This window comes from Hypanus sabinus, chromosome 19, assembly GCF_030144855.1.
Source record: "Hypanus sabinus isolate sHypSab1 chromosome 19, sHypSab1.hap1, whole genome shotgun sequence".
NCBI lineage: Eukaryota > Metazoa > Chordata > Chondrichthyes > Myliobatiformes > Dasyatidae > Hypanus > Hypanus sabinus.
This window is the reverse complement of record NC_082724.1, coordinates 71,730,809-71,744,671: the sequence shown is the minus strand read 5'-3', so window position 1 is coordinate 71,744,671 and position 13,863 is coordinate 71,730,809. Positions and strand designations below refer to the sequence as shown.

At 39.9% G+C, this 13,863-nt stretch overlaps 1 protein-coding gene across 3 annotated transcripts in view; it reads right to left on the bottom strand.

Moving 5' to 3' along the window:
- Positions 1-13,863, bottom strand: part of LOC132378043 (kelch domain-containing protein 8B-like) — a 179,215-nt gene that overhangs the window by 47,360 nt on the left and 117,992 nt on the right. For all 3 annotated transcript variants that reach the window (XM_059944687.1, XM_059944691.1, XM_059944688.1), the window contains exon 4: positions 10,524-10,625. In XM_059944687.1, the coding sequence (XP_059800670.1) occupies positions 10,524-10,625 (102 nt within the window). The remainder of the gene's footprint in view (positions 1-10,523; positions 10,626-13,863) is intronic.

Sequence of the window (13,863 nt, the reverse complement as noted above, 5' to 3'; positions counted from 1 at the left end):
CCCAACCATCAGGCTTCAACCATCCCTTTCCAGGTAGTCCTCCATTCCCCCCCCCACCCTTTTTACTTTGGCAGCTTTCCCTTCCTTCCCAGTCCTGATGATAGGTCTTAGCCCAAAGCATTGGTTGTTTATTCATTTCCATAGATGCTGTCTAACCTGCTGTGCTCCTCCAGAATTTTTTGTGTGTTGCACAAAACTAGAGTTGTCCAAAATCAACCAATGTTTTAGAATCAGCTCTGAGTCAAAACTATCATTCTTGGAACCCTAAGATCATTGATTCAAGTTCCGCTTCATTGACTTGAGCATAAAGTCAGTGCAGATATTTTAGAGCAGTAGTGAAGACATGGTGCACTGTCTGAGACACTCTCTCTGTACAGGGGTTTAAACCAAGAGAGCACATATCCTCTCAATCATAAAATAATCTATTGGTTTGACACTAAAATGGAGAAGAGAAAGGAAATGATCTGAAATGCTCGTGATAATTATCTCTCAGTCAATCTCACCGATATTATCATACTGGTGTTGGTAGGGAGCTGTTGTATGCAAACTGATGTTATTACATGACAACATCAAGTGCTGTCCAAGGGCTGCAAAGTGCTTTAGCTAATCAGAAGCCGTGAAATGTCCTACATCAAAGCAAACCTTTCAAACCAGAAATGATGACATTGCTTATACAAGATAAATACTATGCGCCACGACAGCATAGCAGTTAGTGCGACGCTATTACAGCTCAGGATGTCCAAGTTTCGAGTTCAGTTCTGGCATCCTCTGTAAGCAGTCTCTGTCTGTCGTCCCTTTGGAATGCAGGTTACACCACTTTTATCTCACCTTCCAAAGATGTAGGTGAATTGGTCATTGTAAATTATCTCATGATTGGTTAGGGTTAATTGGGGTTGCTGGGGCAACATGGCTTAAAGGGTCAGAAATGCTTACACTGAGCAGTATCTCTAAATAAAATAAAATACAATAAATAAAAAACAGAGATTTATGTTGAGACTAGAAGATTAGAAAATAAGGACATGTGTGACCGAAAGTATAAAATTTAAAAGGATAATATAAACTCAGATGTGGTGTAATAATGGATATGACCAGCCAGACTAGTATCCAAAGGCCCAGATATTGATTATGATTCAGGAGTTCAAGTCCCACTATGACAGCTGGGAAACTTAAATTTTAAAATTCACAATTTAAAATATTGGAATGTTATTTAAAAAATCAATAAAGTTCATTCACGTCTTGATTTATATATATATATATATATATCCAGGATCAACTCTATGGTTGACTTTTACAATTTCATTTCAGGAGGGATGATAAATAATGGACAATGACATTCAGGAATGGTTTGGTGAATTCTCACCCCACTGGCATGGACCTGACTCCTTCCTAGATTTTTAAAAAATATATTTGTTTATGGAAGAATGTTTTAAAAAAACTAGGTTTTCATCTGTTCCATGTCAATGGCATGAGAATTTCTTTACCTGATACATCAATTTCCTCTGAATCAACATCACTAAATACCATAACACTGAATATTGACAGACTTTTCAAATAGAGTTGACATTCCTGGTCACGGATACTTCTATAAACGGGATTCTCTTCCGATGAATGCTGCCTGAACAGCTAAGCCTTTCCAACAACTTCTGATTTTATTACATGTGTCTAATATCCACAATATTTTGTTTTGCATTTGACAAGAAATGAATCGCTGATGTTGAGAACAAACTTAGTAGGGTCAGTGGAGATATGCACATTGTTTCAAAAATGGAGCCTGATTTAGAACATAGAACAGTACAGCACTAAACAAGCCCTTCAGCTCACAATGCAGTACTGACCTTTTAACCTAATCTTGAACCCTTTTCCCCTACATAGCCTTCCATGTTTCTTTAATCCATGTGATTAAGGTTTTCAATGACCCTAGTGTATCTGCCTCAACTCACCCGCCCTTATCAAAAAAAATTATCTCTGAAATTCACCCGAATTGCCTCCAAATCATGTCCCCTCTTTCTGCTCCGGGAAAAGTTCTCCTGCTGTCCACTTGACCTATGCCTCTTAGCATCTGATCCTCCTTTGATCCAAAGAAAAAAGCCACAGCTCGCTCAACCCATCTCATTTTAGCAGCAATGTCACCTGGAAGCCGTTTTTTTGTGAGTTCAGCAACTTTATAAAGGCCATTAATCAAATCTTTCTGTCCTCGACGTGCATATAATTCTGAAACTTGTCTGTTTTTGTGCATACGTTTCTCTTCTGTGTCATAAAATGGGCAAAAATGCTTCAGTGGATATTCAATACACAGCAATTTTGAATGCATTATTAAAATAAGACGAGCTTGAACTTGCAATAACAAATTGGTATTTCTGAACAAAAAATTGCTGCACTGTTAATTAACTGGAAGCAACAAAGTCACATGTAAAAGAGTTTAAAATATATAAAGCTATTGGTGCAGCGCTCCTAAACTTCTCTGTTTTTAGAAGTACACTTTCCAAATTTGAAGTTGAAGATGTAGTCTTGTGCCAGAGTGGAAAACAAAGAAAACTATAACAAGTACATCTTACAAATTTTTATCTCCCAAAATGGCCACATATAGTTTCCGACAACTAGGTCCCTCTTCCCAGCAGACAAAGGGAGGGAGAGGGTTAGAGAACAAAGCTTTGTCATTCCATCTGTGCTCTGGCTTTCCACGGCATTGAGATGCAAGAAATTTTCAGAGCTATTGGCAATAAGGGACCGTAGTTAGGCTATAGACCATGAAGTGCTCACTCTTGGCTCAAGGACACTTTCTACCTGACTGTTATCAGACCTGTCACAGGCTAACAGATGAGCTCTACCTCGCTGTGGCTCTTGCACTGTATTTGCCTACTTGCACTGGATGCTCTCTGAAGAGAGAGCAGAAAGAGTTTGATGACACTACATTCCACATTCTGTTTACTCCATTGATGTACCTACAGTATGTATGGAATGACTTGTATAGCTAGAATGCAAAAAAAGCTTTCCACTGTATAACATTACATGTGACAATAAAATAATTACCAATAACAAGTTGATCAATTTACAGCCTTTCCTATAAGTTATTCAGTGTCAAAATGCATGGGTATCCCTTCCATGCAAGGTCTTTCATTGAAGTCTATGTATAACACTGGGCGATACACAAAATCCTGGAGGAACTCAGCAGGTCAGGCAGATGCACAGAGGGGAGGTAACAGTTGACACTTTGGATTGAGACCTTCCTTGGGCTCTGCAGTTGAATTCCTCCTGTATTTGTGTATTAGATTGCATTTTCAGCATCTGCAGAATCTCTGCCCTGAAAACCTAATGACCTTTGAGAAAGGAACATGGACCATAATCACAGAGGGATTAGATTGGGCCACCCGAAACCAGTAATCCCCCAACTCTTCTACCTGACATTTGCTGGAAGCCTGAACAAAGAGAAGAATCCAGGCCTTGTACTTTCAGAAAGTACTATTGCAAACATTTTTGTTATTTTGAATCACCAGCAACAGTACAAATAGTACTTTGTGTTTATCATCAATAGAGTTCCTGACCCTTTCTTTAGCAAAGGTTGTGGGAACTTGTGCTGGGATGTGTGACATTGCCAAGAGACCATCTGAAGAAATAAAGCTGCACCTCAGTGCTGAACATCACTGGGATCTGTTAGATGTCAGTTCAAGAGGTGGCAGACATGCCAGCACATATTGAACATAAATAAACTAAGCTTTCATGGATGCAGAAGGGATTTTTTGCTCGTTGCGTAATGGGTGAATGACTTTGTTTTCCCAAAGGCTTGACCTGAGTACAATTCAAACCAACTCCCCAAAGTGACTAAATGAATCTCTGCATTCTTACTTTTCTCACTCAGAACATTTTATTTACATTTCTAACCGAGGATGAGATAAACTGAATTGCAAGGTCGAATGCTAAAGCAAACTAATGGCAGTTTCAAACAAAGATGGTGCAAACTTTGACACTGGTATTTCTGCATTGTACAGGTAAGCATGAGTTGTTGAGTCACATTGAAAACGGTCTTTGGTCTGTCTAGTCCATGCTGAGCTGTTACCCTGCCCAGTCCCATCCAACCATACTTGTACTATAGCCCTCCCTTTCCCTCCCGTTATGTACCTAATCAAACTTTGCTTAAACATTGCAATCAGACCCGCATCCACCACTTCCTCTGACAGTTTGTTTCATACTGCATTCCCCTCTGAGTGAAGCAGTGACTCTGGAGAATCTCAGAAGATTAGAGGTGTTTCTGGTATTCAAACACCCTGTTTGGCATCAAAATCATTCCACAGTCAAAGGCCCAATTCTTCCCCATTTTGATGATTGGCTTAAACAACAACTGAACCTCTTGACTAGGCCTGTGTGCTTTAATGCATTGAGCTGCTTCCACATGGGTGACTGATTAGATTTTATACTAACAAGTGGGTGTGCAGGTGTACCTAATAAAGTGGCCACTGAGCGTACATGACTCAAAAGCCATCAATGTGATTGATTCTTATGCTTTTCAGAAATGGCCCAGAAAAGCACCTGTCCAGAGACAATTAGAATTGGACAATATGTAGGTTTTTGGATATTAAGGGATTTCTGTGATTAGTACAAGAGCATGATGCTGAAGGTCAACCAGGATCTGACTGAACGATAGAACAGGTACTAGGGACTGAACTCTCTCTACCCCTGCACTTGTTTCTTATTCCATATTATGACAGGGTTTGTAAATCAGACGGGCATCTGGCTGTGAACTGAGTTTCCACCAGGCAGAAGGTGCCAGCAGCTGGCAAAGCTGTTATGCTGATCTCCCAGATGGTTGTTTGTATATATGGGCTGTATCTAAGTTGGACATCCTTGAGATGGAGCAGATTTATACTAACATTACCAGATCCTGGGAATAAACTAAAAAAAAAAGTCATTTAGAGTTTAAGAAGCATTCATTTCAAGAGGACTAGAATATAACAGCAAGGATGTCATGCTGAGGCTTTATAAAGCTCTAGTCAGACCGCACTTGAAGTATTGTCAGCAGCTTTGGCCCCCTTATGTACGAAAAGATGTACTAGCGTTGGGGAGAGTCAGAGGAGGTTTGCAAGAATGATCCCAGGAATGAAAGAGATAACATATGAGATGCATTTGATGGCTCTGGGCCTGTACTCACTGGAGTTTAGAAGAATGAGGGGGGATCTCAATGAAACCTATTGAATATTGAAACACCTTGACAGAGTGGATGTGAAGAGGATTTTTCTTATAGTGTGTGAGTCTTAGATCAGAGGGCAGAGCTACAGAACAGAACAGTGTCCATTTAGAAGAGACATGAGGAGCAATTTCTTTAGCCAAAGGATAGTGAACCTGTGGAATTCATTGCTATAGGTGACTCTGGAGGCAAAGTTGTTGAGTATAGTTAAGGCGGAGGAGTTTGATAGGTTCCTGATTAGTCAGAGTGTCAAAGGTTATGGGGAGAAGGCAGGAGAATGGGATTGAGGGGGATAATAAATCAGCCTGATGGAATGGCAAAGTAGACTCTATAGGCCGGAGGTCTAATTTGCTTCTATGTCTTATGGGCTAAGCTAACAATTCTCATGGAACCAAACTATCCTCCCAGGCAAAAATTTGACCACTGGTGGTATCTTCAATTTGGAGAATGTTCATAGTGATATCATGCACAGGCTTTCTTTCAGCCTTCTTACAAGAGTTTCTATTATCTTAACTGTCATTTATGTCTGTTCAATTACACTATTAATTGTGTTTTGCCCCCTTTCTTTAAAATGAAACACGAATTACATTTTCTTGCCTCTGAGCCAATGAAACTTTACCAGTTCTCTTCTTGATGCCAGTACACTGAAAAACAAAATTTGTTTGTACCGTTTTTCTTTATAACCCTATAAATTATTCTCTCTTGTACTAATGCCCTTTTGAAATCCTTGAATCATTCAATTTCCCCAACCTATTGACTCTGAGATTTGTATCATACTGTTCTCTTCTTTAAAAAAAAGCTTCTTACATCCCCCTCGTAAGTCTTGCTCCATATCATTGGCAGACTGACACTGGGCTTGGTATTAAAGATATTCAGATTCTCTAAATCCCTTTGGAGCTACATATCACTCTCTGGATAATCTCCCTGTTAGCTGTTGCTAAACTATCTGAGTAGAAAATAGCAAATATTCATAATATCCTAAAGGGATCAGAATTAAACTCCTCTTCTCATTATAGCACCTCGCTTTCCAAATATAATCTTGATGACCTGGAGACATTTCTTTCAGTATTCAGTATATTAATTGAGATGTGTGGGAGACTGTCAACTTTCCAGATTTGATTTTGATGACCAGGAAATATTCCCTTCCAGTATTCAGTATATCAATTGAGATGCATGAGAGGTTGTCAGCCCAAAATTTTCCTTCTCCACGGATACATCCTGATGATTTCTGTATTCTGTTACTTCACTGCTATATCTCTTCCAGAAATGGTAACTTGGAAGATATTCATGTCTTCTCTCTGAAGGGATTTCTCTCTGCCTCTTTTACCTTCATTGCCTTTTGCTTTGTTTCTTGTCTTTCACAAATGCATTGAAACACTGATCATCTTCAGAAACGCATCTTTTCAAATGCTTTGAGGCGCTGAACACAAACATACTACAAGCACTTAAGATGTTTACACATTGAGAGTTTGAACTCTTCTGGACTGTCATATCGTACGAAGAAGGCACGTTACACTACAGTACTCAGTTGTCTGGTGGAATCATGTGGGCACACTGAGGACACTACAGCTACCAAACTTATACTTTTGCAACCATAACTCTTTCCTCAGTGACAGCCTTGAGAGTTGATACATATGACTATGGACCCAATACATTAATTCTGCTTCTCTTGCCAAAAACTTCCTGAACTGCTGAGCATCCCTAACATTTACATTCAGTGGCCACTTTATTAGGTACCTTCTGTATGTTCGTGCTCTTCTGCTGCTGTAGCCCATCCACTTCAAGGTTCGATGTGTTGTGCATTCAGAGATGCTCTTCTGCACACCACAGATGTAATGCATGGTTATTTGAGTTACTGACACCTACCTGCCTGCTTGAAGCAGCCTGGCCATTTTCCTCTGACCTCTCTCATTAACAAGGCATTTTCACCCACAAGACTGTCACTCACCAAGGTTTATTGTTTTCACATCAATCTCTGTAAACTCTAGACACTGTTGTGTGTGAAAATCCCAGCAGTTTCTGAGATACTCTAACCACCCTGTCTGGCACCAAATGTCGAAGTCACTTTGATCACCTTGCTTCCTCATTCTAATCTTTGGTCTGAATAACAACTGAACCACTTGACCATGTCTGTATGCTTTTATGCATTGAGTTGCTGCCACAAATTGTCTGATTGCATACACACATTAACATAGAACATAGAATAGTACAGCACATTACAGGCCCTTCAGCCCACAATGTTATGCCGACCCTTAAACCCTGCCTCCCATATAACCCCCCACTTTAAATTCCTCCATATACCTGTCTAGTAGTCTCTTAAGCTTCACTAGTGTATCTACCTCCACCACTGACTCAGGCAGTGCATTCCACGCACCAACCACTCTCTGAGTGAAAAACCTTCCTTTAATATCCCCCTTGAACTTTCCACCCCTTACCTTAAAGCCATGTCCTCTTGTACTGAGCAGAGGTGCCCTGGGGAAGAGGCGCTGGCTGTCCATTCTGTCTATTCCTCTTAATATTTTGTACACCTCTATCATGTCTCCTCTCATCCTCCTTCTCTCCAAAGAGTAAAGCCCTAGCTCCCTTAATCTCTGATCATAATCCATACTCTCTAAATCAGGCAACATCCTGGTAAATCTCCTCTGTACCCTTTCCAATGCTTCCACATCCTTCCTATAGTGAGGTGACCAGAACTGGACACAGTACTCCAAGTGTGGCCCAACTAGAGTTTTATAGAGCTGCATCATTACATCACGTCTCTTAAACTCTATCCTTTGACTTATGAAAGCTAACACCCCATAAGCTTTCCTAAATACCCTATCTACCTGTGAGGTAACTTTCAGGGATCTGTGGACATGTTCCCCCAGATTCCTCTGCTCCTCCACACTACCAAGTATCCTGCCATTTACTTTGTGCTCTGCCTTGGAGTTTGTCCTTCAAAAGTGTACCACCTCACACTTCTCCGGGTTGAACTCCATCTGCCACTTCTCAGCCCACTTCTGCATCCTATCAATGTCTCTCTGCAATCTTCAACCTCCTCAAAGAACTCTATCAGGCTTGTTAGACATGATCTGCCCTTCACAAAGCCATGCTGACTGTCCCTGATCAGACCATGATTCTCTAAATGCCCATAGATCCTATCTCTAAGAATCTTTTCCAACAGCTTTCCCCCTTAATATCAACATGTTCCAGAACAATAACCTCACTCTATTGTCCTCACCGTCATCAAGTTCCCTCTCATTGGTGAATACCGAAGAGAAGTATTCATTGAGGACCTTGCTCACTTCCACAGCCTCCAGGCACATCTTCCCACTTTTATCTCTAATCGGTCCTACCTTCCCTCCTGTCATCCTTTTGTTCTTCACATAATTGAAGAATGCCTTGGGGTTTTCCTTTATCCTACTCACCAAGGCCTTCTCATGACCCCCTTCTTGCTCTTCTCAGCCCCTTCTTAAGCTCCTTTCTTGCTCCCCTATATTCCTCAATAGACCCATCTGATCCTTGCTTCCTAAACCTCATGTATGCTGCCTTCTTCCACTTCACTTGTCACCCATGGTTCCTTCACCCTACCATTCTTTATCTTCCTCACCCAGACAAATTTATCCCTAACATCCTGCAAGAGATCCTTAAACATCGACCACATGTCCATAGTACATTTCCCTGCAAAAACATCATCCCAATTCACACCCGCAAGTTCTAGCCTTATAGCCTCATAATTTGCCCTTCCCCAATTAAAAATTTTCCTGTCCTCTCTGATTCTATCCTTTTCCATGATAATGCTAAAGGCCAGGGAGGGGTAATCACTGTCCCCCAGATGCTCACCCACTGACAGATCTGTGACCTGACCCAGTTCGTTACCTAATACTAGATCTAGTATGGCATTCCCCCCTAGTTGGCCTGTCAGCATACTGTGACAGGAATCTATCCTGGACACACTTAACAAACTCTGCCCTGTCTAATCCATTGGAACTAATCGGGTGCCAATCAATATTAGGGAAGTTAAAGTCACCCATGATAATAACCCTGTTATTTTTGCACCTTTCCAAAATCTGCCTCCCAATCTGCTCCTCGGTATCTCTGCTGCTACCAGGGAGCCTATAGGATACCCCCAGTAGAGTAACTGCTCCCTTCCTGTTCCTGACTTCCACCCATACTGACTCAAAAGAGGATCCTGCTACATTACCCACCCTTTCTGTAGCTGTAATAGTATCCCTGACCAGTAATTCCACCTTCCTCCCCCTTTCCCCCCCATCTCAATCCCTTTTAAAGCACTGAAATCCAGGAATATTGAGAATCCATTCCTGCCCTGGTACCAGCCAAGTCTCCGTAATGGCCACTACATCATAATTCCATGTATGTATCCAAGCTCTCAGTTCATCACCTTTGTTCCTGATGCTTCTTGCATTGAAGTACACACACTTTAGCCCTTCTATTTTACTACCTTTACACCCCTTATTCTGCTTCTCTTTCCTCAAAGCCTCTCTATATGTTAGATCTGGCTTTACTCCATGCACTTCTTTCACTGCTCTATCGCTCCAGGTCCCATCCCCCTTGCAAATTAGTTTAAACCCTCCCGAACCATGCTAGCAAACCTACCAGCAAGGATATTGCTCCCCCTCGAGTTCAGGTGCAACCCATCCAATCTGTACAGGTCCCACCTTCCCCAGAAGCGATCGCAATGATCCAAAATTCTAAAACCCTGCCCCCTGCACCAACTCCTCAGCCACACATTCAACTGTCATCGCCTCCAATTCTTACCATCACTATCACGTGGCACTGGCAGCAATCCTGAGAACGCCACCCTTGAGGTCCTGTTCTTCAGCCTTCTGCCTAGTTCCCGAAACTCACACTTCAGGACCTCATCCCTCTTCCTGCCTATGTTGTTGGTACCAACATGTATCACAATTTCTGGTTGCTTTCCCTTTCATACCAGGATGACATGCACCCGGTCAGAGACATCCCGGACCCTGGCACCCGGGAAGCAACAAACCATGCAGGTGTCCTCACGTCCACAAAATCTCCTGCCTGCTCCCCTAATGAGCTGGTATATCTTATAAAGTGGCCACTGAGTGTATATCATTATATGATATACAGCCAATAGCTTGCCCAATTCATATTCAATTGCCATTTATATTTCTTCTTTTCTATTGGGATTTTTATGTTTAAAATTGTTGTCCGTCATTTCTATTTTCCTGAATTCGTTTTGCCTGCAAATTCTTTACGTACCTTTCCCTTTAGGCATGTTAACTTAGGGGTGAATTACAGTGACAGTTCATCAAATATGCTCTCACATACTAGAGGGAAAGTCATGGCTATCCCTCCCCTTCCCTCGCAGTAATATTACCTAGACCTCCAGCTGCAACCATTCTTCCTCCAACATGGCCCACAGAAAAATCTGCACGTTTCTCTCTCATTCTTGTGGAACGGGATGATTTCAACCAGTTTCCTAGAAATAAAAAGTAAACTTTTATTAAATAGAAGAAACAAGTGCCACTGAAGCTGAAAGATGATGAATACACAGTACATATACCCAGTCACTGAAATGTTACTATGAATATTATTTTGTGAATATATTATTTTCATCTGCCAGGAATTGAATATATGACTCCAATTTCTGTCTACAGTAATTCTGAAGCAATCATCATCGCAATTTCATTTGCTTATTAATATAATATGAGAAAATGTAGGTTAACCATCAAATTATTTTTTTTACCATTGGGATACATTAACATTCATTTTGGCTAACTAACTTGAACTGACTTGCAGATCAAAGCCCTGAGGTTTTCCTTTTTTTAAATATGTCAATTACTTTAAGTTCTCAATTTTAATAGTCTGGTCTTTTTAATGAAATAAATTAACTTTCATTCTCATGGTGAATAAGGACATCAAGTTTCCTAAAATAACGAACATTATCTTTTTCATTTGTCATCAGGACAGTCAACATTGGGATTTTACATTCATTGCTCCAGATAAGAATGTTCTAAACCAGCAATTATTGGGACTGGTGTTATGTGTATTTGATTAAGTCTTTATTGTAGACATAATTATTTGTCCAAGGTAGAAAGAGATTGGAGAAGTGGAGAGTATCATGTGAAGAATAATTGATTACTTTGTTTTGGGGTCCTTTACAGAAGAGTAATCACAACATGATAAACTTCATCAGTAGTGAAGTACTAAAATGAGGAACTAGGTCCATGAATGTGAACAAAGAAAACTATGAGAATCCAGGGCATGAGTTGGCCATGTTACAATTAAGATCTTTACTACATGGACTGTTGGTGATCAGCAATGGATACATGCACAAAAATAAGTCAGGAAAGAGGGCTAATGTTTTGAAGTTAATCTATACAAAGTGTAGGCATATAAAATTGAATGAAAAATATGTAGAACAAGGATTAGACAAAGTTTAGAACTCAGCAAACAAGGACAACAAGATTTAGAAGGGAAAATGGAGAGCAAGCTTACAGGTAAAGCTTACTTAAGAGAAATAAAGGTCGCAGCAGTCTACATTGGTGAAAATGACAACCAAGAAGGAAAAAAATAGCAGAATACGTAATCATGTAGTTTGGTTCTGTCTTCACATAGGAGTGTACGAAATACTTCCTCGGATATGAAGGGAACCAATAATTTAGAAAGTGAGAGGGACGGAAAGAAATCAGTATTAGTAAGGAAATAGAGATGAGGAAATTAATGAGGCCAAAGGCCCAAGTGCTGACAGTCCATGACCCATAGTAATAAAGAAAGTGGTCCTGGAAATAATGGATGTATCAGTGGTCATCTTCCAAAATTCTTTAGACTTACAAGCAATTTATACAGATTCATGGATAGAAAATGTAACACCAATATTTGAAATAGAAAGATTAAAACAATTAAAGATCAGAAACACAAGAGACTTCATATCTTTGCATCAGTAGTGGGAAATACAATACAGTCTCCTATAAAATATGTGATAACAGAGGATTAACTAGATTGGACAGCCAGGGTGGATTAATAAAAAGGAAGTCATGCTTGGCAATTCTAATGAAGTTTAGTAACTAGTAGAATAAATAATGTATGGTGTATTTGAACTTTCAGATGCCTTTTGCTGAAGTCTTATATCAGAGGATCATGCACAAAATGAAAGCACATGGGAGTGAGGGTAATATACAGCACATTGACATGGTTTAAGAAGTAGTTGACAGATAGGAAACAGACAGAAGGAATGAGCAAGTCTTTTTTTCTGGAGAAAGGCAGCGATAGGTGAGGCACCACAAGGATCAGTGCTTGGTCTTTAGCTATTCAGAATATAGGCATATATCAATTTTTTGGATAAGGGAACTAAATGTAATATCTCCATATATAAAGATGACCCGAAGCTGATGGAAGGCGTTGTTGGAATAGACCGTATAATTCAGTGTTTCCCAGTCTTTTTTAGTTCGATGCCCCTCTTAGTGATTTCAAGAGATCATCAAGGAATACACCAGACTCATATATGCCATTAAACAGTTCAAAAAGAATACTATATCTATGCCCAGATCTTCTGGGGCTTGTATCATTTCCACCAAAATTTCATCAGGTCCGGTGGTTTTTCCATGTTTCATGCTTTTCATTGCTTTAGTTATTTTTTCTTTGCTAATAGCTGGACCAGAATTAGGCTGTTTAATACCTGGGGATTCCCCTCTATTATCTTCAAAAAGCTGCTCTATATACTGAATCCTCCTCTCACATACTTTATCTGGATCTGTTAGTCTGGATCCATCTGCTGATCTTGTTGCATTTCTTTGCTGTTGTTAATATGGCCTTCTACTTCATTGTATTTTTGTTTCAGCCATTCTTCCTTTGCAATATTGCACAATTGTCTGATCTGTCTATCTAGCTCTCTGTATTGCACTTCATTATTCTTCACTAACCTTCTTTGTTCCATCAGATCTAGAATTTCTTGGGTTATCCACCCCTTGTTGGTGTGTTGGATTTCTTGTACTGGGATGATCTCCTCTGCTGATTGCTGTATAGCATATTTAAATCTGTCCCAAATAGGTGTTGTTTCATTTTCATTGAGCTGTTCTTCTACAGCTGTTTTGAATGGTTGCTTAAGGATGCTATCATTTTTAAGTTCTCTCAACATATACCTGTTCCTCTTTTTCCCACGTTTCAGCTTCTCTAATTTAGTTTTGATGGTAGCTATTACTGGATGGTGATCTGAACCACACTCTGCTCCTTTAGAATTTGTGATATTATTTCTAAGGCATTCATTGATGGTAATGAAATTTATTTGATTTCACTAAAGCTTTTGACAAAGTGCAACATGAAAAATTATTTCAAATTCTTGATAAACTAAACAATGATGGAAAAGACCAACAACTGCTTCAAAATTTATATTGGAACCAAACGGCGGCAGTAAAAAGTGATGATAATATGAGCAGTTGGACTAAAATTCAAAGAGGAGTTAGACAAGGATGTGTTGCCTCACAGGAATTATTTAATATCTATAGTGAAATGATCCTCAGAGAATTAGAAGACCTACATGGGATAAAGTTTGGGGGTGTTAACATCAACAATATAAGATATGTAGATGATGCCACCCTAATAGCAAGTGCTGCAGAAGACCTACAAATCCTCCCAGACAAAGTAGTACGAACAAGTGCAGATTTTGGTCTAACTATCAACCATAAAAAAAACCCAGAAATATGGTAATATCAAAACAG